The sequence below is a fragment of the Schistocerca americana genome, chromosome 3, assembly GCF_021461395.2.
Source record: "Schistocerca americana isolate TAMUIC-IGC-003095 chromosome 3, iqSchAmer2.1, whole genome shotgun sequence".
In the NCBI taxonomy this organism is placed as follows: Eukaryota; Metazoa; Arthropoda; class Insecta; order Orthoptera; family Acrididae; genus Schistocerca; species Schistocerca americana.
In genome coordinates, this window is record NC_060121.1 from 259,903,991 (window position 1) to 259,929,087 (window position 25,097).

The window sequence follows — 25,097 nt, forward strand, 5'->3', positions numbered from 1 at the left end:
TCCTACTAAAATGAACTGTAGAGGTGACAGAAACGAACTTTCTGATGAAACAAAACAAAATTTTTATTTTCTCACAATAAATTAGTTCCAAATCACATCCTATGTTTATTTTGTTTCCTTTCTCACTTAGTTACAAAGAATATACATAAATCAGTTACAAAACATATTTTTTGTTGTCACACATTATTTCAGTCAAAATCATAATAAATCAGTTACAAAGCACATTTAATGTTTTCCAGCAGTCAGAAATCAGACATTATCATTATCATTATCATTTTTTAGGCGGTAGCGGCTTCAAAAAATTACTAGTTTTAACTGCAAGTGCAGATAGTGTATCATACTGAACTGGCAAGTCAGTGTTGTTTAATAGTGTGTACTACATGGCTTTTCGATTGCATAACATACTATGTGGCAGATTTAACATCTGAATTTAGTACACAGTTTCTGTAATCATCAATGGTCAACTTTTTAATGGAAGACTCCTTGGCACCTTTCGCCCTACGCATTACACGTTGTCACTCAGGCTGGAGAGCGTACAGCTTAGCTCACAGACTGATAAATTCAGTTATGGGATCTCCATTTAATTGATCGTTCAATAATCCTGCCACCTTCTTATTCAGAAGTGGAATATTATATTTGTTATCTACAAGGTAGCCTGAAGTGTCAAAACATTTATGAACATCATTCTTGATATCTTCATAATTATTGGAAGTTTTAATATGATAAACTGAGCTGTCGGTTTTAGTGTAACACAGTTTCAGATGCTTTGCTGGAAACTTGTTCAGTATGTATTTATAATGAAAATCTATGAGAAGAGTCTTTCATATATCTAAAACGGCCATTTCTACTGCTATTGGTTTATAAAACACAAAATTAACTTTATTTAGTTCAATACCAACTAAATTTTCGTTAAATATTACACTCCTTTTAAAATTAGGTTTACCAATCAGTGCGGCCGCTCCAAACTTATCGCTCCAGCATTTTGCTAGTTTTGTATCTACCAGCTTTCTTGCATTTTGCTTTCTTTAGTCGAAAACACTGTTATTCATAAGTTTGAAGAATTTTTTTTCAAAATCATTGCTTGTACTCATACTTCCCGTGCGTTAGTGACAAGGTATTGTTTCATCCATGGCGCTTGCTTTAGTGACAGTATTCTGTGAATACTTGTGTTAAAAGCAATGTTTTAAACTCCTGTAATGTATTACATAATTTTTCGTATCACACAAAGCAACTGTAGAGGCTATTAACATAGAGATAATTATATAGTTGATGACAATGATGATGAAGAAATTATGTTAATTCCAGGCCCTGTTTCTATTCTACTATTCAATATGAAGATGTTCAAAACATTAACGAAAAGTAATGCACAGTAATATGATGTAGTATAAATTTCCGATTAATAGACACGTTAAACTTTTTGACATGTTCGCTCAAAAAGCGTACCTCGTACTTGAAATCGAAGAAACTCAAGATAATTACGAAATACTTTTCTGGTGATAACGAGTTTAATTTAATCAATCAAAAAGGTATATTCCCATATGAGTATGTGAGCAACGAATCTGTTTTCGTGGAGGACCACTTACCTCTGATTGAAAATTTTAAAAGTTTGTTAACATGTGGTAGAATTGTCACAGAATCTGATTACCAAAGCGCATGCCATGTATGGCATTTATTCAAACCCAAGACTCTATGGGAGTACTCTGATTTGTATTTGAAAATTGAAAGTGCTGCAGTTATCTGACGTCTCTTTAATAATTTTCACTACTTGTGAAAATGCTTGTTATCAAAAAATGGTAGTTCTAATTTGTCAGATTGTGGAACACTACAGGCATTGTAAAACGGGGTCTATATTTTATGTCGCAGCCAGCATGTGCCGCGCCTCTGTACACACCTGGGAAATAACAATGGTCTCGGTGCTTCCCGACACCTTTCTGAAAGGGTTATTATGCAAATATTTGTATTTTATCTCACTAACAATGTCCATTACAATTCGTAAAGTCTCACTGCAGTGAAATATTAAGGAAACTGATCTGTGCTCTCTAAAAGAACGTAAATGTGGCACAGGATTTGTCTCGCGAGATACGTTAGTGTTTACAGCAAAAGTATCAGGTATTGTTGAAGATGCGAATGCAATTTCTGAAGTGAATGCAAAAATAGTGCAGCTACTTGAGAAGGACTGCTTTAAGGAAGGGGAACATTTTACTGTCTTTGAAGTATACGATAAATAAGAGTGCATCTACTACACAGAACAATTTGTGAGCAAGTTTAATAATGTAGCTGACTACTATATCAAAGACATTCTATTTGTACTCTACAGAGTACCCTCTCATAATGCATTTTAGTGTCAGTTTGATTTTGTTAACGGCGCTACTTGTTTCAAAACGTGGCTAGAGAATGGAGACGTTTCATTTATTTATTCGAATTGTAACAATCTGTTGTCTACAATAGACGACACTTCGGCAAGTGCTGGAAGAGAACAATGAGTGAACAGTCTCCAAAGCGCATTAAATCAAATTTGGATCAGCGGGAAAACAGTGATCTGGAATGGGTTTCTGTAGAATTTGTTTTCAAGAATCAAATATATACGAGTGAAATAACAAAACCGGTTGGTTTCAAGGCTCCCAGATACTTCTTGCATGCCTGTTTCCCCGTCATTGACAACAGGCTGCGAAATATCAAAAGGGCTCTTGCAATTAAATTTTTACTTGTCTGCAACTTTGTCCTGCCTAAGTCAGATGAAGTAAAAGAAATGGCATGAACGCAAAGAATGTTGATTTATTATCCTCCGAAATTAACAATGGTTGTTACTCAACTAGTGTTAAAGGTAGATAAAGAAACTGGAGGCTTTCCAAATGAGAGAATCCGGTTGGGCACTACGAGACATAGTAAAATAGCGAGTTGATGTTAATGAAAATCGAGGGTTTCATGCAGGGCAATACAGAAAAGAGTCAAAAGTGATAGCAAATAAACAAGTAGTAATTAACGTTCGCTCAAAAGACAATGCCTCTTTTAAGTGGGCAGCTTCAGCTGGTTTGTACCCTGCAAATAAGAATGCAAGGTGTGCTTTTGTATATGTGTCACATACAAATAAATTAAACTTTGACAACATACTTTTTCCTACAAAGTTGAAACATATGCACATATTCGAAAAACAGACTAAAACATCTCTTTTAACGTTTATGGTATCTAGTATTCTGATTATGAGTGAATGGTCGTCAGTGACGGAGAGGAAGACGGTGAGGAGAAGAGGAAAATACGGGAGAAAAAAAAAACAAAGTTGTTCCCCTGCATGTTACGAAGTACCATCATGAGAAACACGCAAATCTGTTACCGTTACTGGTCGAAAACACAGATATTTGCCATTTCTGTTATATAAAAAACTTGTCGAGGCTAGCAGATTATAGCATTACTGCTCGTACTAAGTCTATAGCTATAGGTCATCGCTGCCTGTGTTACTTTAGTTCCAAAGAAAAGTTAGAGGCACATTTGACCGAATGCGTAGGGGTTAAGCCAGTCAGCAGTATCATGCCTCAACAGTATCATGCCTAGTGGCAAGAAACAGTACGCAAAATTTAGCAACTTCAGCAACAAGCTAAGGGTACCTTTTATAATTTATGATGACACGGAACGCATGCTAGAACCAGTCGCTACTTGTAGCCGTAGTAGTAATTCACACCAAGTACATTTACATACTCCATTCAGTATAGCCCATAGCTATAGCTACAACGATGAATATTCAGCGTTTAAACTGTACAGAGGTCGTGATTCCATGGAATGATTTACTCAACAGCTCCATGCAATGGCTGACATTGTCAGTGGCCCTTTAGCGCAAAATAAAGAGATTATTTTAAGCCTTGAGGAAGAATCAGCTTTTCTCTCTGCGAAACAGAAACGTTAGTGTTTGTGAAACTGTTTCAAAGTCAACGATGTCCATGCTGTTCAGTCTACCGCGATATATCGTAAGGACTTGCCCTGAGTTCAAAAACTGGAATTCGGTGAGAGCAGAGAACCACGCTGGCATACTTTGCAGTCCTTTTAAGTAGACGACAACTGCTGCTCCAGACTTGATGGTTGTACGCCTGGAGCTGAAAATAGAGTACTTTTCTTCTTGTTCTAGCGTAGACAGCCGCCAAGCGCGGTTTGTATTGCCTCCCTCACCTAGGCATTTTAAGTTCTGTAAAACAGAATGAGAAGCATCCCTGTTCTCTTTAGTTACACAACAAGCAGTCACTATACATGAAAAAATGTTTGACAATTAGCAGTAAATAATACATGTTGAACTTACATTTTCTGAAGAGTTGCGTGTGTGTTGCTTTCCCATAGAAAAGACGGTGTCAGACGATGACGATGATGATGACAATGGCGACAATGACAGACACCACCCGCAGGAAAGGTGATGTTGATCCTGACAGAAAATCTCTGTCGCTTGCAATAAAAGCAGAATATCCTTTTCCAGAACATTCTCGGAGAGAGAGAGAGAGAGAGAGAGAGAGAGAGAGAGAGAGGCAAAGAAAGTGGGAGAGGTCCAACCTAACACCACTTCCTACTGCCATTGTTTTTGTTGTTCTTGCTGTAAAAGAAACAGACGTTGCAGACTCTCGGGTCGATGAACCAAAACAGAAACAGTCAGCTGCTGAGGAGAACACCTCAGAGCACTTTTTCCCCTCTGCTGTGTGGCTTGCAACTCCACAATGTCGCTCTGCACACGCGTGGTGTTTAAAGGAGAGACACTGGCAACGATCCCGCACGCACTGCAGGTTTCTTTTTTCGGCATACACTAAATAGCAAAAAATTAAAAAATTAAAAAAGTGCTACCACGCTTTTGCTCGCATACAAATGCTTACGTTATGTTTTCCTTCGTCCTCCTCGTCTTCCAGAATGATGCTTGCAGTAGAAATACTGATGTGATAGTCATGTTGTGTGGTAGAGGGAGAGAACATTGACCGTGACACTCACCACCTTCCGCGTTTACACAAAACACAGCTGGCACGCGTACGAGTGTTGTTATATCAGCTGTCCTCCGGCTGGCGTTGTCATTGCTATTACTGTTAATATCTGCTGGCTTCCTCCACATAGATCACGTGCTCACACACAGTTTAGCTTCTGGAGAAGTTCGAGAGGAAGAAGAATACTGTTTTCTGCATTGCAGTGCCTCTTCCAAAAAAAAGTTTCTTCTTCTTCTTCTTCCCTGTTTCGATGCTACTAGTTAGCACTTCTGCTACAGCAGGAAGGCTGTGATGTAACGAGGAAAAAAATTACACTCACACACAACACGTAAAACAAGATGCTTTTTAGAGAACTGCTATCAGTCGACATTACGGCGCTGAGAAGCTTTTCGTTATTGTCGTCGCTGTAGAAGCAATCTTCTTGTCACCCATCAGGAACAGAAGTTTCTTGTCACATACACATACAATATCAAGCGTCTTATTTAGAACTGTACGATGATACCAGCCACGGTAGCAGTAAATAAGAAGATTGCATGATTTCACCGTTGACTTTTCTTTCCTTCCTTCTTTCTTTCTTTCTTCCTTCCCATGAATGAAGACAGCATTCGTAGATGCAAATAATTTTGTGCCTAAACAAGCAGTTGCTATCCTCGTAGATGGAAGGTATGTTATTGCAGAGGAATACGTCACTATCACTCAAGTTGTAGCCTTTAGTAGTCTATCAGAAATCACTCAGAAGATAAATCCGTGGCTAACACGTAATCATCACCACGAGCAGTGGAGAATGGACGGTCTGTCGTTACTGCGAGGAACACTTTGTGGAAGTTGTGCAAATGCAGCGATTTTTTGATGGTGATTGGTCAAGGGATCACCAAGTTAGTACTGGATTGTAGCATGGAGGGTAAAAATAGTGGAGGGAGACCAAAAGATGAATACACTAAACAGATTTAGAAGGATGTATGGTGCAGTATTTATTCGGAGATGAAGAGACTTGCACAGGATAGAGTAGCACGGAGAGCTGCATCAAACCCGTCTGGACCACAAAAACAACACTAGTCAAGAAAAAGTAGAATGGACATCTGCTTTACTGGGTGTGCATTGTGTCAGAGTAGTCTATATGCAGTCTTTCGACTGTCCCTCACAGAAAACCCCGAAAAAAATCATTCAGTATTCCTGAAGATCGACGTATGGCAGAGACTAACGTATTATGAGGTGGTACTTTGGGAATAAATAAAATTTCCTGTTAGAATATATGTGTGTTCTTTCATTTTCTTCTCCTTCTTTTTTTCCCCGCACTCCACTCCATACAAGCAAACAGTCTGTCATTGCGAAGGTATATTGTGTTCCGTAAGGAACAGGTTAAGAAAAGAGCGTGATGCAAGCTGCCATTGCTGAAGAGGTTAATCGTCCTGCTCGCCGACTGTGTCCTAGGAGGGCAGTTATCACAAAAGGACTTGATGATCTTCAACAGACATACTTAGTTGACATGACTGCATATTCAGAATGGAATTCTGGAGGTAAATATTTATTAACAGTAACTGACTTTTATTAGAAATGCGCATGGGTTGCTGCTCTGAAGACTAAAACTGGTGTCACAATTGCAGGCGCACTTAATAATATATACACAAAATGCAAGCAGATCCCAGTGCATTTACAAACCGATCCAGGGAAAGAATTCTGCAGTTTTATAAAGTTACTGCAGAATCTCAGAATTAATCATTACTCCACTTTTTGAAATTTGACAGCTTCCGTAGTCGAACGATTTAACAGAACTCTCAAAAGTCGCATGTTCAGGAAATCTACTGCTCAGGGCCCCTACAAAAGGATCAACACTGTACAAGATATGGTCACACAGTATAATACATGAAACACAGAACGATTAAAATGTTGCCAGTCGACGTAACAGATAATATTGAACTATATGAAATAAAACCGTCATAATTGCTGAACGGTTTGCGTCAGGACGTTGAAACTACACAGTTGACCGCAGGGAACGATGGGAATTAGTACGTTTGGTTTAGTGATGAAGCCATCTTTCATTTGGATGTGCTCGTCAATAAGCAAAACTGGCGCATTTGGGGGACTGAGAATCCGTATTTCGCGATCGAGAAGTCTCTTCACCCCCAACGTGTGACTGGTGTCCAATGTCCAGTCACACAATAATCGGTGCGATATTCCTCGATGGCACGATGACTACCGAATCTCTGAACGATCCGTTTGATTCACACAAGTCGATCAAAGCGCCCATTACATTGTTTTAAATCCTTCAGAATATTAATCAAATCAAATCAAATACACGCAGTTTTCTGGGGGTCGATCTATGTATGAGTTCTCTATATGTCCATCTTTTTAGAGGCAGTTCGGGACTCTGCTGTTTGATAGACATCAAATAAAGATCTTTTAGTGGTCAAATTTCAACTTTACTTATTTGGCAACCAGTTGCAGCGTTGAAATTTCACGGCTGAAAGGTTTTTAATTTGACATGCTATATATGAATTAATTTTTACGCATTTAAATTTGTGAACTAAATATTGCTGATATTTGCAGATATTAAAATAATTCGTTCCAGAATTGATGGCAGACATAATTATGGCTTTTGTCTACTAAAGCTGGGAGTAGAAGAAAGTACCTGAACTTGTCGAGTAGAGTGCGATGATCTCGTGCTTGGTCTCCTGAATGAGGACGTTGAGCCAGACGCAGACGTTGCAGGCAATCATGTGCATCAGGCCGAACCTCATGGGCACGTGGTAGGTGCGAACTTTAAGTTGCTGAAACATAGACAGACCAACATCTTCGCATTGCCACTAAATGGTCATCGCGTATGGCGTTGATGAGTTAAAATATACTAAACAATTGTAGGAGATAGAATGTTCGCAAATGTACGCCAGAAATTAAAGCGAAGTGTAGCAAAAGCGCTGACAGTGTCAATGAAGGCAGGAAAGCTATTTATGGGAACCTCTATCTCTTCTGTATGAATACAGATTATTCCAAAAATATCATCCCGGGTGATCAGCTGACTCTTGGCATCAACAGACACAATCTTTCAACAAGTAACCACGATGTCATCATTAGCTGCACTGAGGGAATGATTGCCTAGTGTAAGACGTGTATATTTCTATTGTTTATTCTCAAATCACAATTTATGAAAGATGTTTATATTTTATTAATAGGATTAAGTAGGACTAATTAATATTTGTCATGTTGGAAATAATTGTGGTAGCAGGGAATGTCTGCACCAAAGTATTGACAAGAGAGACAGCAAATCGATATAATTTTAAAAAGAGCGGGAAAGACTGCGCATTGGTACATTTTGTAATGGTAGCAGGTATTGTCTGCACCAGAAAGCATTGTTGGCAGGAGAGACCGCACTTTAGCGTTCGTGGGAAGTCAGTAGTAAGCGAGAAGTGAAGCGAGTCGGTAGCAGGTCTGAAGCGAGAGGTTGAGAGGAGCGGTGTGCCTGCCAGCCACTAGCTATGATTTACAAGAGATTGTAAACGGATGCACAGAGACATCAGCTAACTATTATAATAAGAGGAACTAATGTTATTGAATTAACTTTTTTTTTCGAAAATCAAGACTACTGAAGGTATGTTTGCGCATTGCTAGTTGTAAGATTATTGTAAAAAGTAAGTCCCATTTGAACGTTTGTAAAATCATTTCATTCAGAATATAATTAACTATTGCCAGCAATATTGCATACCATCAACGTAAAACTTTGCAAAATTTTATTGTTGTCAAGAAAAAGTTTAACTATGAATTACGTAACTTCAGTCAAATTAATTAAAGAATAACTTCAGCTTTGCTATTAAAGAATAACGTCAGCTTTGGTAATAAATACAGCCACTTATTATGAAAGCCCACCAGCAGCTAATAGTGTATAGTAAAACAGAGTAAGTACATTCATGTCGCAGTTCGATGTAGCAGTCAGATGGCGATCCATTAACAGTAAAAATGGTAAGGAACAGTTTTGGGTTATTGCAGATAACGACTGAGGGCCACGAGGACGACACATTCTATGTTTCATCGAAATAAGCAGAAAATCACTTTTAATAAGCAGCAATTAAATTTGTATGCGAAGATAGAGAAAGAGAATAAATTTTAAAGGGAAGATTTCATCTGTTATTATTAAGCAAGAGAAAGAAATCCTAAGGAACGGTTTCATAGTTTATTGCAAAAGGGAAGGTTATCAATAACAAAAGAGGTGTAGAAGAGACGGGAAGGTTTCACTAGGACCTGGAGCGCTGCATTCATCTCCACCACCCACTCCACCTTTCACCGACCGGCTGCCCCATCTGCGATTCACGTGCTCGGGTGCGGGCGCAGGGACTCGTCTAGTTCTTATACCTGGCCACTGATGTGAATAATGCAGTTGGAACTATGTGCGTATGCAAGTGATTTTAATGTTTTAACTTATATTTACTGTACTGAAGATGGCCACACGATGACCGAAACCTAGTTGTGGAATAAACAGCATTTGGCGACTGATTGCAATACTGTTTACCTTTTGAAATTAATACATTTCCTGAGTACAACTGTTACCCTATGGAAATAAAACTAACAAAACAGAAGAAATAACTAAGTAGGATGCGGGCACAGCATTTATTCCGTTTTGTGGTACATTACCTGCAAAGTTAGGACCAACTCTCAAAAATACAAAGTGAAGACTAATTTCTGCCCACCAGCTAAACAGCGGGCACAGCTTACTAATGTCGAGGACGGCTTCTGACTGCTGATTTCAGTAGTCTATCAATTCGCCTTCCAAAGTGGCATGACATGTATAGGTAGCACAGTGCGTATTGTCGAAGATGGTTGCTCTGACCACCAACGACTCACCAAGCTGCAGAAGACTAACAAGTCGGTAGTCGTGGAATCTGCACCTTCAGAATTACGTGGTTGGATTAAGATCTTACTCAGGCTCTGACACAGATGGCTAACTTCTGGACTGAGTCGTTAAATAACCTATCGATATTAGAATAAGGGAACATCTGATCAATCGAGACAATAATAACATGGGAGTAAGACCTGGGGACATACTCGTAGCCTGATTTAGAATAGGAGCGAGAAACCCCACAGCAGACTGACTTTGGAGTCAGGAAGAGCAACACAGGGAGACTGCCAATACGTGTTGGTTGGCACGAACAGTAGACAGAGCGACAAGTTGGCGGAATGGGAGAAGGAGATACTTGCCATGCCCCCTCACCTGGGCACGAAGTGACGAACGAGTGGCGGGATGGAGGGAGGGAGACGAGGTAAAAACACCATTACAGCTCCTGTGCAGTCAGTTCACCATCGTATCTGATGATGGTAACGTGGTTACTTGCCGAAATATTATGCACATTGGACACTGACATTCGGTTGTTTACTCGTGAACTTCATTCTAACTGCCCAACGTCTCACCAAGCTTTTGTTCATTTCCAGGGCTCTCTAACATTCTGTACGCGTGTATGAATATCTGCCATGCTCTGGTTCTCCGTCAAAACAAAATTTGGTGGTGACTGGAATTGAAAATTGGTGGTTAATTCCTATTGGACCAAACTGCTGAGGTCATCGGTCCCTAGGCTTACACACTACTTAATGTAACTTAAACTAACTTACGCAAAGGACAACACACACACACACACACACACACACACACACACACACACACACACACACACACACACACACACGCCCGACAGAGGACGAACCTCCGACTGGGGGAGCCGCGCGAACCGAGGCATTGGTCCTTAGACCGCGTGGCTACTCAGCGCGGCTCAAAATTTGGTGCCAGCTTTCTGCTTGGAACACACCTCTGTTACAGGCGCCATTTTGAAGGCAACCACCTAACTTCGTGAAACTATAAGGGCTAAAGGGTGAATATTCCACAATGTCCCACAACAAATTCGGCATTTTTGCAACCGAAATTGGCGTAGAAAAGAAATGTATTTCATTATTTATTGAAAGCCCCCCTTTATACAGAAGTTCTACATGAACACGCACTAGTGTTGTCCTGTGGCGAGGGTGTGTATGAACACACAGCGAAAACATCCTGCGCCAGTTAGATACACCGATCTGGGAGCTGTTGGTAGATGGTTGAGTGCAGAGCAGATCATAAAGCCAAACAGAGGCGGTAATGGGTGGAAGAGAAGGTATTTATGTTTGTGACTGAGGACAGTGTCCTGAATAACATTACATCACTATTTACTTCATTTGCAGACTAATGATTATAGCTTTACCAGTAGTATGTTTTCAGTTTGGTTAGTACCTCCAAGTACATGTGGCAAGAGCAAACTGTTAATGCTTATTTTCCCCTGGGTTGAAAGTGCTTGAGTGTGAACGCATGGACACAAAACGGTTAGTTTACTCTATACTGACAGTTAGAGGTGTCGTTACGACAGAGCAGGGAACATCAGGTAGAAAATATTGTGACGTGTTTGTGGGAAAACAGTTCGACACAGAGAGAGCTACCAACACATTGATGTGTGTACATATTAAGCTACAGCATGTAAAAATATCTGCATTCATAACCGTTATACCATGTTTATGAAATCTATAAATGATAGTTTCTCACAATTGTTTTATGTAAATGATAAAAATGGCTGTAGGACGATTCAGACAGTTCATACGAACAATTACGTAATTTCCACAGTGAACAAAATTGTAAATTTGAACGTACAGATTGCTAACAGGTTAACTCGTTTTTTATTGCTTTTATTTTATATTTTGAGCCTAATGACATAGTTCTTGTCTACCGGTATAGACCTGCGAATGGACACTGTATTCAGAACTAGTCACTAATAAATCTCACTGTGAACACAACTACAACAGGAAACAAAAACAGTGAAAAACATAACTGTACATGAAAATATCACAATAGAGTTTGAAATACATAAACGCAAGTGCACTTAGTTGTTAATGAATAAGAAAATTAATGACAGAAGATGATCTGTTCCCACTTTTTGTTAGCTACAACATAAAGTCATTATTTTTATTTTACCTGAATGTGGCTCGAAATTAAGCGACAGTATTGAGTTTGATCTACTTCTACACGAAACGGAGGCAATTTAATCAATGGATAAAACTGACTGGAGTAGCTAATGTCTGGCGGTGTACCTTGTTGCTGAGGAATATGAACTGCATCTGCATGATGATGAAGATCATCCGGGCGATGGGCGTCACAGACAGCATGACGTTGTAGCATTTGGGGTTCTTCTCCAACTCGAAGAACTGGCCAAACTCCAGCCCAGAATATATCATGCTACCGATGCCGAAAGCTGCGGTAAGAACACAAAAGATAGTAAGAATATTTGTTACAATATTAGAGAAATAATTAAACAGCAAAAATTCATTCTGGTGGCGTTAGAATGCGGCATCTATTGCAAATTAAAAACCTTATGGGATATGAATATGAGGCACTCATGCCCAGTTTTGAGGCTATTCATTTAACTGCTGTATTTCCTCGTGCAGCTTTTCTAGATAAATTGAAATCGTTCATTGCAAATACATTGAAATGCGTGCGTGCAGAAATAAATAATTGTAGGACTGGTCTATGGCGTATTTCATTCGAGAATTTCATTCCTGACAAAAACTTTCTCCTGCTGATTGAGCAACTGGAAACAATTACACACATTCTCGTGCATAAATCATTGACGAAGAAACCTAAGATGTCGGAAAAAAGGAGGATATAGAGGAACTCGTACTCTCTACAAAATCGGAAACTCTGTAGATCAAATGTGTCGATATATGAAAACCTATTATGGTGTACGCAGTTATTCTCATATCAACAGGGTGATATTAGACTGTATTGTCGTGAAATATTGTTAAAACAATATGAAACACGTTACAATATATTGTTCTGAATATAATTAATATATTTTAATCCACACAGTCGTAAGGTAAAGTCTTATAAATTGTACCGCCTTTTAAATTGTACCACCAACATATCTAGCAAACTATATCCATGGTTATGCTGCTTGTTGGACAGAATATGCATTAGGTTGTATCTAGTCTTGTAACGTAACCACTTCGACAGACCGTTAAGAATTCTGGCGTGAAATGGTTCAAGTTTATTTTGTGGTCTAAAGAAGCGCATATTTGCTTGTCAAGCTAAGCATCTACTATCTTGAAGTACGTTAAGTCAATTTACAATTTATGTAGTATACAACTAAACTTATTCAGTCGCAATATAGTGTAGAAACACTTAAAATTCTCCAAACAACTGCGCAGTAAAATATAATTTTAAAAAGTATGGCGTCGTCTTATTAACTATACTGTACCAAGCATTTAAAACTCTTCTAGCGTTCTGTGCAGTAAAAGATAATTTTAAAAAGTATGGTGCCCTCTTATTAACTATGCCACCATTGTTCTCATCAATTATACCGGTAAATTTTAAAATAATTTTCTATGTTTCAACAACTGATTTGATCTAATAATTGCACTGGTGCATGTATTTCCAGTTGTAAAAACATGAACACAGGAGACTTATTTATGGGTAATGTTTGGCATACTTGTTTTCGCATATTTTATTGTTTTAGCTATTAGTTAGGTACTTCCATGTTACGTGGATCATTTGTACGATAAATTATAATGATGTGAAACGAGTAATTTTACATTCGGACTGAAAATTAATTTGCAAATATGACTACATGTTGAACATTGACAAGTATTTTAAATTGTTTTAATTATTATTAAGTGTACAGATGTCAGGTAGTAATTCCTACCCACCACCTTTGAAGATGACAATAAAAGAATTTCTTCTATGGAATGGAAAGGGTTCTCAAGGATAAATTTTTTCTGTTGATTTCCAAATTTTACTTTTCTATCTGGCAGACATTTTATATCACAGTGTAAGTGATCAAAAGTTTTAGTCGCGCAGTGCACCACTTTTTGTGCTAAAGGGAACCTTAATAGGTAGTAATGAATGTCATTTTTCCTTCTGACATTGTAATTAAGTACATCATAGTCCTTTTTGAACTGTAGTGGACTATTTACAACAAACTTCATGAAAGAATAAATATACTGTAAAATGGCTGTGAGCGCTATGGGAATTAACTTCTGAGATCAGTCCGCTAGAACTTAGAATGATTTAAACCTAACCGACCTAAGGACATCACACACATCCACGCCCGAGGCAGGATTCGAACCTGCGACCGTAGCGATCACGCGGTTCCAGACTGTAGCGCCTATAACCGCTTGGCCACCCCGGCTGTCTAAATATACTGCGAATCAGTAGTTAGAAAGCCCAACTCTATAACAGATATCTAAAAGATGACCAGTGGTGAGCGCCACATAATATTCTTACAGCATGTTTCTTTCTTAAAGAATATTATTCTGTATGACATTATTGAATAAAAACATGCAAAATATGTCAATGTGTTGATTTATCTCTCCCCAGTATTTGTAATTATTGTAACTGTAGCTGAGCCAAGTTGTTTCACCAGTTACGAAATCTGTTTTTCTAGTTTAAATTCTCATCAATATGGAAACCTGAAATTGAAGAGTCCACCCTATTTGTATTTCCTCGCCGTTTGTTGCACTTATCATTGGTATAGTAGGGTAGATGTGCAGAAATGAGTATGGTGTATCTTCTTAAAATTGAGCAGGAGACCATTTGCAGAAATTAAGTCAGTGACACTGTTAAGAATATGCTTACTATTTATTCTGTTGCTGTATGTATGCTTCAATCGATTACAAAACTAGCATCATCCGCAAAGAACTAATTCTACTTGTTATATATTAGACATAAGATCACTTACATATATGAGAAACAATGGCAGACTTAAGACTGAGCCTTGGGGAATTCCATATTTGATCTCTCCCCAGTCAGAAGAATTTCCATTGATTAAAGTGAGTGAGTTGTTTAGTACAACTTTCTGAATGGTTTTTGTTAAATCTGACGTTATCATTTTATCTCTGAACGATTCAGATTATATTAAATCTATAATCACAGCTTTCGAATATTCTCTTACTTGACTTCATGTGCTACATCATTGTACTGAAACACGTAATCATAAGGCATATTAACTAGCCACCATTAACTAAACAAAGACTGGTGAGAACACTTATAGCGTTTTTAGCTGGAATAAAAAACGTGTTCCTTTATTTGCTAGAGAGCCAAGGAGGCACTGGTGGATCACATCCTGCAACTTGAATCCTGCATGTTGGAATGTAGTCAGGCCAGCTTACAAAGACTTGTGTTTGATTTGGAAGAAGAAAACTGGAACACACATAGATTTAAAAACATGATGGCAGTTAAAGGATGGTATAATATCTTCATATTTCGGTACCCTGAATTATCTCTCTGACAGTCAGAAACTACTTCGGCATCTAAAACATTTTGCTTCAGCAGAGAGGCTTTCATGAAATTTTTTCAAGATCTTTCTGTTTAGATTCCAATCATGGTTTTCCGTCTATGCAGACATTCAATATGGACAACACTACCCTATCCGCAGTACAGAAATATCAAAAGATCATTGTGTCAAGAGAGAAGCACCAAGTGGGGACTATAGCTAGTGCAGAAAAGGGGGACGAATACCACCTGTGTTTGTTTTTAGGAGGAAACTATTTCCGATTATCTAAAAGATGGAACGCCATCTGGTGCTAAATTTGCTATTTCAGATAGTGGTGGGGTATCTATTGAATTTTTTTTTTCAATAAATGCAGCACTTCCTCGTCATTGTAAGTTCCCATTCCAACGAAAAGATGTTAATAACTTTAGGCGTACATACAATACATACAAAAGTCTTCTAGCTACGATTTCAGTAGCGTTTTAATCCTGCTCTGCCCACCTCCACACACCACTCATAGGTTACAGGCTAGACGCTGCATTTTTAAGCCTCTGCTTTGCGAAACCTTGACATCAATATTAGTCATACGAGTCATAAGGCAGTGCTACGATCGTACAAAATGCTAGTAGCAACTTCTCTGAAACCGGAATGTAGCCTTTGGATCAATGTATTTTTGAAGTTTCGAAATTCGTCGCGACTAGATCCAAACCAGAATCCGAAGCTGGAAATGAGGAAAAAGAAATGTATAGATTTACAAGGTAAGGAATCACAGGAATATCACGACGAACTATTGGAACTTATCTACCTCTGACTCCTTCTACTACTAAGAAACAAACATGTAGTAGGGGACTATCAGTAGGCCCAAAAGATATTTGTCTGTCCTAGCTCTACAGAAAAGAAACAGGAGCAGAGCAATATCATCTGCTATTGAGATCACAGGTAGTCCTTACAAGGAGTTTCTCCTTGTTAAAGAATTTGAGAACAACAAAAGTAAGAGGAACAAAATTAATGCTGGCAAAACCAGAAGATTATTCTGCCAGGTCTGCGAAGTTGAGCAGAAAAAACAGATGAATTAGTCCTTCAAATCTTGTGTATGAATCTGCGCCTAGAGCACGAAAGTAGGTGTGAATGAAATTGTGTTTCATTGTGATAGCAGGAAATCTGAATGGGTAGCTAATGTGGAAACTGTTCAGTGCAAGTCTGCAAGTAGCCTAGTATTTTAGATAACGAAATGTATTATGAGTTCATTTGGAAATTAAAATAAATATTGCTGATGTTCAACAAATTTGTGTATTTCTTGCTATAGCTTAGAAAAGTTTGTAGTGGTATGATTTGTAGTATAAGTTGTACAATCTAGAACACCTAATTATAAATTGTATCACTTTGTACCTCTCCAAGTATTGTGTTATATCGCTGAAACTGGAGAAAATTTGTCTTCAAAATTTTCGGCACATGTGTGCAAGAGAATGGGCAACACATTATCACTAGAATGAGATTTTCACTCTGCAGCGGAGTGTGCGCTGATATGAAACTTCCTGGCAGATTAAAACTGTGTGCCCGACCGAGACTCGAACTCGGGACCTTTGCCTTTCGCGGGCAAGTGCTCTACCAACTGAGCTACCGAAGCACGACTCACGTCCGGTACTCACAGTACTGGCAGAAGTAAAGCTGTGAGTACCGGACGTGAGTCGTGCTTCGGTAGCTCAGTTGGTAGAGCACTTGCCCGCGAAAGGCAAAGGTCCCGAGTTCGAGTCTCGGTCGGGCACACAGTTTTAATCTGCCAGGAAGTTTCACATTATCACTAGTACATTCATATAACGTATATTAGACTTCGTCAACGGCCTTGCCGCAGTGGCACCGATTCCTGTCAGATCTTCGAAAATAAGTGCTTCTGGGTTTGGGTAACACTTGGATGAGTGACCGTCCTGGTCTGCCAAGAGCTGTTCGCAAGCTGGGTTGTCAAGCCCTTATAAGGCCAATTTAGGAGTTATTCGATTGAGAAATAGCGGCTCCGGTCACGGAAACTGACAACGACCAGTGACTAGTGATCACACGTCCTTCCATATCCACGTCGTGTTACCCTTATAAACTGAGGATGACACGGTGGCCGGTCGGTACCGCTGGGCCTTCTCAGGCTTGTTCGAACTGAGTGTACATAGATGTCAGTAAAAATCACCAAAGTGCGTAATGTCTAATTCCTTGTATTTAGTTTCGTCCATCACGTATCTTGTATAGAAGCTAAATCTTAATATTGTAATGAAGCATTTTACAAAAATAAAGAAATAAATCGATAGAATGGACTACAAATGTATTACACAATATTAACAATGCATTTGTTCATTATGGACTACAGTGTTGTAATGTACCAATGACATAACGAGGGAGGAGACGCAATGGTTGAACATCTATTGTAAACAAGAGAATTTAAAATATTATTGATGGACTTTCTGACAGCAGTTCAAAACTTGTTTGAAAGTAAAGTAGTGGTTAACCAAGCGATAAGTAAATGGGAAATGTGTGCTATTCGTTTGTTGGGATCTGAAACGTAATGAATTCATTGTTCTAAATTTGCTCTGAATACTCGAAAATGTGAAATGACTTTCATAATTTCAACAACCACTTTTAGAAAGAAATATTTTGTTGCAGCTGACAAATTATTCAGGTTTTTGAAACCAATGATCTTCCACTAATGAAGCTCGAATATCACAGTAGATCAAAAAATTGTAGCCTAAGTTTCAGTTATAAACATTATAACAAAACATCTTACAAAACAATAGCTCATGTATGACGGCAGAAATCAGCAAAGGCGTTTTTTTTTTCGGGAAAAGTAATCTAAGAAGAATCTCTGTTTCACAGAAACAGACCGAAGCAATACCATAGTTACTTATGCAAATCTGGCAGCTGTCGAACCATAAAAGAAACCAAAGAATGGTTACTGTTGTGTAGGGTGTAAGTTGTTTATGTGAATAAAAAGTAAATATTTCTCTTTGACAGTTAGTCCCTCACTACAAAATACTGTGCGTTGACTCATCTACCATTTGCAGAAATCAGATCTACATCTACATCTATATCTACGTGATTACTCTGCTATTCACAATAAAGTGCCTGGCAGAGGGTTCAATGAACCACCTTCAATCTGTCTCTCTACCATCCCACTCTCGAACTGCAAGCGGGAAAAACGAGCACTTAAATTTTTCTGTGCTAGTCCTGATTTCTCTTATTTTATTGTGATTATCATTTCTCCCTATGTAGGTGGATGCCAACAGAATATTTTCACAATCGGAGGAGAAAACTGGTGATTGCAATTTCATGAGAAAATCCCGTCCCAGTGAAAAACGCCTTTGTTTTAATGATTGCCACTCCAATTCACGTATCATGTCTGCGACACCATCTCCCCTACTTCACGATAATACAAAACGAGCTGCCCTTCTTTGTACTTTTTCGATGTCATCCATCACTCCCACCTGATGCGGATCCCACACCGCACAGCAATACTCCAGAATAGGGCGGACAAGCGTGGTGTAAACAGTCTCTTTAGTAAACCTGTTGCACCTTCTAAGTGTTCTGCCAATGAATCGCAGTCTCTGGTTTGCTCTACCAACAATATTATCTATGTGATCGTTCCAATTTAGGTTATCTGTAAGTGTAATCCCTAAGTATTTGATTGAATTTACTGCCTTCAGATTTGTGTCACTTATCGCGTAATCGAAATTTAGCTGATTTCTTTTAGTACTCATGTGAACAATTTCACACTTTTCCTTGTTCATGGTCAATTGCCACTTTTCGCACCATACAGATATCTTATCTAAACCATTTTGCAAGTCGTTTTCATCATTTGATGACTTTACAAGACGAAGAATGACAGCATCATCTGCAAACAATCTAAGACGGCTAATCAGGTTGTCTCCTATGTCGTTAATATAGATCAGGAACAATAGAGGGCCTATGACACTTCCTTGGGGAACGCCGGATATTACTTCTGTTTTATTCGATGACTTTCCGTATGTTACTACAAAACGGGACCTTTCTGACAGGAAATCACGAATCCAGTCGTACAACTGAGGAGATATTCCGTAGGCACGCAGTTTGGTTAGAAGACGCTTGTGAGGAACGGTGTCGAAAGCCTTCTAGATATCTAAAAATATGGATTCAATTTGACATCCCCTGTCGATAGCACTGATTACTTCATGGGATCCGAAAGTTGTATAACAACAATACAAGTCTAAGGTTCATTCAAAATTACTTTCAATCTGTTGGCAGCATCCTCCTTTAGAGAGGTTAGGTTACTACCCAGTGACAACTATGCACAGGGAGGCTGCTAGAGCCGTGGAGAGTGGAGGCTACTGACTGATGGTGTCCATGCACAGGTGGTGACTAAGAGCTTTTGAGAGCTTAAGCCACAGACCAACAGCTCCCATGCACAGGCACTAAGAAGTGGAGAGAGGCTAGGTGCCGATCTACTTAAGCAGTAAGACCAAAAGAGAGGTTAATTGCTTGTCGCCGGTGCCCATGTCCAGGGAGGCAGTAAGAGCTGTAGAGACGTTAGGTTGCTGACTATCAGTCTGGAACCGCGTGGCCGCTACGGTCGCAGGTTCGAATCCTGCCACGGACATGGATGTGTGTGATGTCGTTAGTTTAGTAAGGTTTAAGTAGTTCTGAGTTCTAGTCCCAAAGTGCTCAGAGCCATGAGCCATACAGAGATTAGGATACTGATTGATGGTGCTAGTGTGCAGGTAGGCAGTAAGAGCTGCAGAGAGGTTAGGCTACTGACCGACGGCGCCCATGCGCAGGTAGAAGCTGCCGTAACGGGAGCGCGGCGCCGACGCGGTGGCAGAGATCTTGCGGCGGCGGCCGCCGCTCTCGGCGTGGTGGCTCTGGACCACCGAGTCTAGGGCCCGCTCCTTGAGCAGGCAACAGTACAGCAGCAGCAGGAACAGCATGCTGCCCGCGTACAGGAACACGTAGAAGCCCTGCCGACACACCGACACGCAACATCAGCAGCCAGCAGTCTGTAGGAGTAATGCGTGATACTGATTCAAACTTCAAGCGAGCGTCATGTGACCACCATCAACTTTATCCAAAAGTCCTCTGAAGGCTGGCATCTCGCTGTTGAATTAGAGATCCATGCAACTGCGAGATGAGTGGCTGCCAGTGAAGACTGGAAACCTGTTGGTGGTGAAGCCAGTTACCGTTCATTTCAGCATGGTGAAGGAGGCCCTGACCACATCCTAATTGGACGCTGCCTCTAATGCATCGCTTTGTAGGTTGCCCAGCCCATCCAAGTCTGTGATACCTGTGACTAACAAATCATTAGACACCACATTTTTACGTTTTGGTGAGAGGTCAGAATCAAACTTAAGTTGGTACATGTTACCTATTTTTGCTGACAATGGAATGAGTGAGGTATAACTTTTACAATTTTCGACAATGTCTGGATTCCAGCTTAAAGTACTCGTCTTGGTATCTTTGGTCGACAGTCACTTACTGCCATTTCTGGGGTTACAGTAACAAAAAAGGTTACTAGTGTTAAGGATTCAGCCTACAATGGTTTTCACTCGTGCTGTCGAAACGTTGGCAAAACCACTATGAACGGCTGTCAGTCGAAAATACCGAGGCGAGCAACAACGGGAAATACGTTAGGATGTGGCCACGAAAGCCTAATCAGTTTTATATTAAGGTCTTTGTTTATTATAGTGTATTTCATAGGGGCTCGCTCATTCTTCTACAGTCTGGGGATTGGCCATCTACATTTATCTGCTATATTATTATACACTATTCCAGCAAATTTATCTTTTTTATGGAATAATTTAATACAGCCAACGTGAGTTTAGTGTGTGTACGTGTGTATGTGTGTGTTTCTGTATGTGTGTGTAGTTTTTAGGGGCTATAAAGAAATGTCATGGCTCCAAACCAACATACCATAATAATCGTCACGTTTATCCAAAGGTAATCAGCAAGTCTAGTCTGATCGATCCAATATCTGGTTGCAAACACAGACATCACGACTTGTAATTCGCAAAAATTATCCTCCTAAGGACGGATGAACACTCCTAACGAAATTAGAATTACATTAATATCGTCAGCTGCTCAAGGGCGTTGATATATATCAACGGGGACAGGTGAAAATGTGCGCCCAGACCGCGATCTCCTGCTTAGATGGCAGACGCTCTATCTGAGCCACTGAGGGCACAGAAGAGAGTGCGACTGCAGGGACTATCTCACGCACGCCTCCCGCAAGACCCACATTCTCACTTTGTATGTCCACACACCATATACAAGGTGAGCATGTGGGTCTCACGGGAGGCGTGCGCGAGATAGTCCCTGCAGTCACACTATCCTCTGTGCCCTCGCGGCGGCTCAGATGGATAGAGAGTCTGCCATGCAAGCAGAAGATCCCGGGTTCGAGTCCCGGTTGGGGCACACATTTTCACCTGTCTTCGTTGATATACATCAACGCCTGTGACCAGCTGACGGTATTAATATAATTCTAATTTCGTTCTAGACGGCTGCAGGTCATCCATGGTGTCTGTTCTTTCGGACATGTCCGAAAGAACAGACACCATATCAGTATATACTCCTGAGACGAGTGTCTCCAGCTATCAGCCGGCAGTTATAAGACTGAAGAGCACTGCACGTAACAAACCACTCAGTGATGGTTGCACCTAAATATCCTAAATTTATGACCAGCCAAAAATTCCAAGTTGGGCAAACCTGTTGAGCCCAGGTTCCTCGAGGTTACTCAGTGTTCTTAGCTTCTGAGGGGATGAGAGCAATACATGTTACATTAATGAAGGGTAGCAATCTGCCCTGTTGTCACATCATGCTGTAGAATGCAGAGCAAGGTGACAGTGCCAACATCCCGTCAGATCTGTGGATATTTCTCCAGACCCACTACCGCGGCAACTTATCATCATGATCGTCATCATCATGCATTAAACCGCTTCTGGTTTGTTTCCTGCTTATGTATTTTATGCTAGCCAAGTTTTCTTTGGTGGGCTGATTTTCCTTTTTTGCTTGTTTCGGCTTGTATTTCAGCAGTGACTTAGTCCTTTTGGCTTCTTGCATTCTCGTCATACGTACCTGTACATCACTATTTCTTCATTCGGAATAAATACTTTTAATTCGTCCCTGATATCTTTATTTATCTTCTTATCAAGCAATGTGTACTTAGCTACTGCTCTCAGAAATTTCACTACTTCACTTTAGATTCTTTTGATCTGTAATTTAGCAAGTGCTCAAGACTGACATTCATTCAAAAACATTGATAGTGCCATTAACTTAAACAATTTAATGATAATATGTCTTTAGTTGTTTTTAGAACGCCATTTGATTTTGCCACAATGATACATAACTTACTGTAACATTGTAGTCACATCATCATTTGATGTCCAAATTATACCATACCGAAGACAAAAAATTTTTGGCACTTGCTCGACTGCTTCCTTAGTAATGAAAATTTTAGTCTTAACTAATTTACGTTCTACAAATGATATCAACTTTGTTTCTGATGTCGAGATTTTTGATTGTACTCGATTGCTGCTTCCACAGACAAGTGATGCTCATTATTGTGGATCATGTTCTGTCCGACCAGATTAATTGTATATACTGTAATCAGTAATTTTCTGTAGTATTACTATATATTCAAAGGATATTGCGTCAAGAGTAGTACTCAATATTAATGTCAACACATCCCCATGCCTCTTTATATCTCTCTAGGGCGCCTGCGGACTGGCCCCCTTCCGTTTTCTCCTTACAGTGTGCAGAAGTCAATCTGTTAAAGCAATACGATGTTATTTTCGAATACGCTAAAAAAAAATCGAGGTTAAAATTTTGAAGATTGAGAGCGCTGTTAAATACAAAAAATTTCGATTTCGGTGTCGCAATCGCCCTTAGGCGAGTACGTAGCGATATAATCTCGTGTGACTAGGTCATTGGTTCAGTTTCCGCTATACGTATACGAATTTTTATTTAAATTCAATATTGATAGTGATATTGAAATGTTAAACAACAACATGCATCATAATTATTTCATCAAAATAAAGTTTTTTAAAATATTAATTGCTTGAAAATACAAGTATTTATAATGAATAAATATTTTTGGTAACACAATATTTTTGTTTTTATGTTATGTTTGCATTTTAACATTATGTAGATGTAAGAAATGTTTTATTTTATATTTGATCTGTCCCATACGCGTAGAAAATTTTAGTTTGTTATCAATAGTCTCTTTCTCATCTGATTAATAATTAAAGATGAAAATGTTATTTTGATTAAGAAATTGTAATTCAAGTCAGTAATTGTTATTTCACATCTCAGTTTGATATTAAATACTGAATTGAGATATTAATGGGTAAATATGCTTCTACTGAACCTGCGGCCGCATCATTACGAGATTAGAACGTTATCCATATATGGACGATTCGGTTGATTGGGATGGAACCTTTTTATACTTAACAAGTCAAGTTTTTTGAGAACGGGATAATACTGCTTCAGGACATTAATGTCTGTAGACTACATCTTAAACTCAAATAAGAGTGAGGAAAATCGAAAATGGTCAGTCCTTAAGGTCCCATTGTTAGTACTGACATAGCTGTACGTAATTCGTCTGTTGCTATTGAATCTACATAAATTTTTACGTTTTACCAACTGTCGTTCGGTTTTCTTATTAGTCCCACTATCGTTGATGTACTGTGATAATTCGCTGCCGCCCACACGTACTTCCATCGTAAACAGTTACACCGGGTTGTAAGGTTATTCTACCGAATTTTCAGCTATTTTTGTTAATCTAATATCAGTTGCTAGTTGTATCTATATCTAATTTATTGCTTCTGACAGAACGCTCTCTGTTTATCGTGTAACAAAAGTTTGTTTTGATTTAACATAACTGACACTTAGGGCTACAACTTAAAATTGTTTGAAATTATCCAACCTTCCTACCATCAATATTTGAAAATTATTTTTACTTTATTAGCTTTCAGCTTATGATTTCGATTTAGTTTCCATTTTAGAAATTATGGTCAATATTACGAATATTTTCTGAGCTATCTCTTATTCTCAGTGACGTAGCAGGTTTTGTGGGGGTCGATTCTGGGGACCTAACGGCACCAAACCTTATATGATATTAATAACTTATTTTTTGGATACTTTAAAAATAATCTGAGGTATCTTAGTCGAAATACGAGGTCAAAAAACCTCGATATAGGTAACTTGTTTCATCTAAATGAGAATGTTTTAGTTATTAGTAACTAATTGGAACATGCATCGATTTATTTGAAGAGAATTTGCCAGTTAAAATCCAATTCAAGATTTGTTTAATGTACTAGAGAAGTGCAATCTTTTGATATACGAACAGTCACATTGCGTTCAGTTTTTACGTTGGCTGTTTTATAGCGGTTTCCTTCCTCACTTGAATCCGGTTCGGTAACTGTATTACAAACATAACTTGGACGCAAACAGAACTCGCAGGGTCGCAGAATTCTATTTTGATGCATGAATGACGCTTAAAACTAGCCTTCAGCGTCATTTGAAATTATATAAATGGTAAATAGATTCAAAAGACATTGTGTATTTGCGATGTAGGGTTTGGTTAGTGCCATAAGAGTGACACCACAAACCACGATTATAAAATAAGTTTCCCTAACTGAAGGTGGGCACCTACAGCCAGTTGTGGCATTACTAGCAGAGTGGAACAAATGGTGGCTTGATGTGACGGTTTCTGATGGAACAGACGAAGTTCTTTTGTGATTGACGGTATTGTACCAACGTCGCTTTCGGTCATATTGCCATGAAACAGAAATATGTTTTTATTTTTTGCTGGCGGTTAATAATATTATAAACAAAAATGGCATACACTTTCTGATGGTTATTAGCTATTTTAAAGTCATCT

At 39.1% G+C, this 25,097-nt stretch overlaps 1 protein-coding gene across 1 annotated transcript in view; it reads right to left on the reverse strand.

Annotated features, from left to right (window-relative positions):
- LOC124605581 (proton channel OtopLc-like) overlaps positions 1–25,097 on the reverse strand; it is a 111,755-nt gene that overhangs the window by 53,869 nt on the left and 32,789 nt on the right. The window contains exons 4-6 of the mRNA XM_047137363.1: positions 19,983–20,181; positions 12,039–12,199; positions 7,576–7,714 (exon numbers count right to left, since the gene is read on the reverse strand). Of these exons, the coding sequence (XP_046993319.1) occupies positions 7,576–7,714; positions 12,039–12,199; positions 19,983–20,181 (499 nt within the window). The remainder of the gene's footprint in view (positions 1–7,575; positions 7,715–12,038; positions 12,200–19,982; positions 20,182–25,097) is intronic.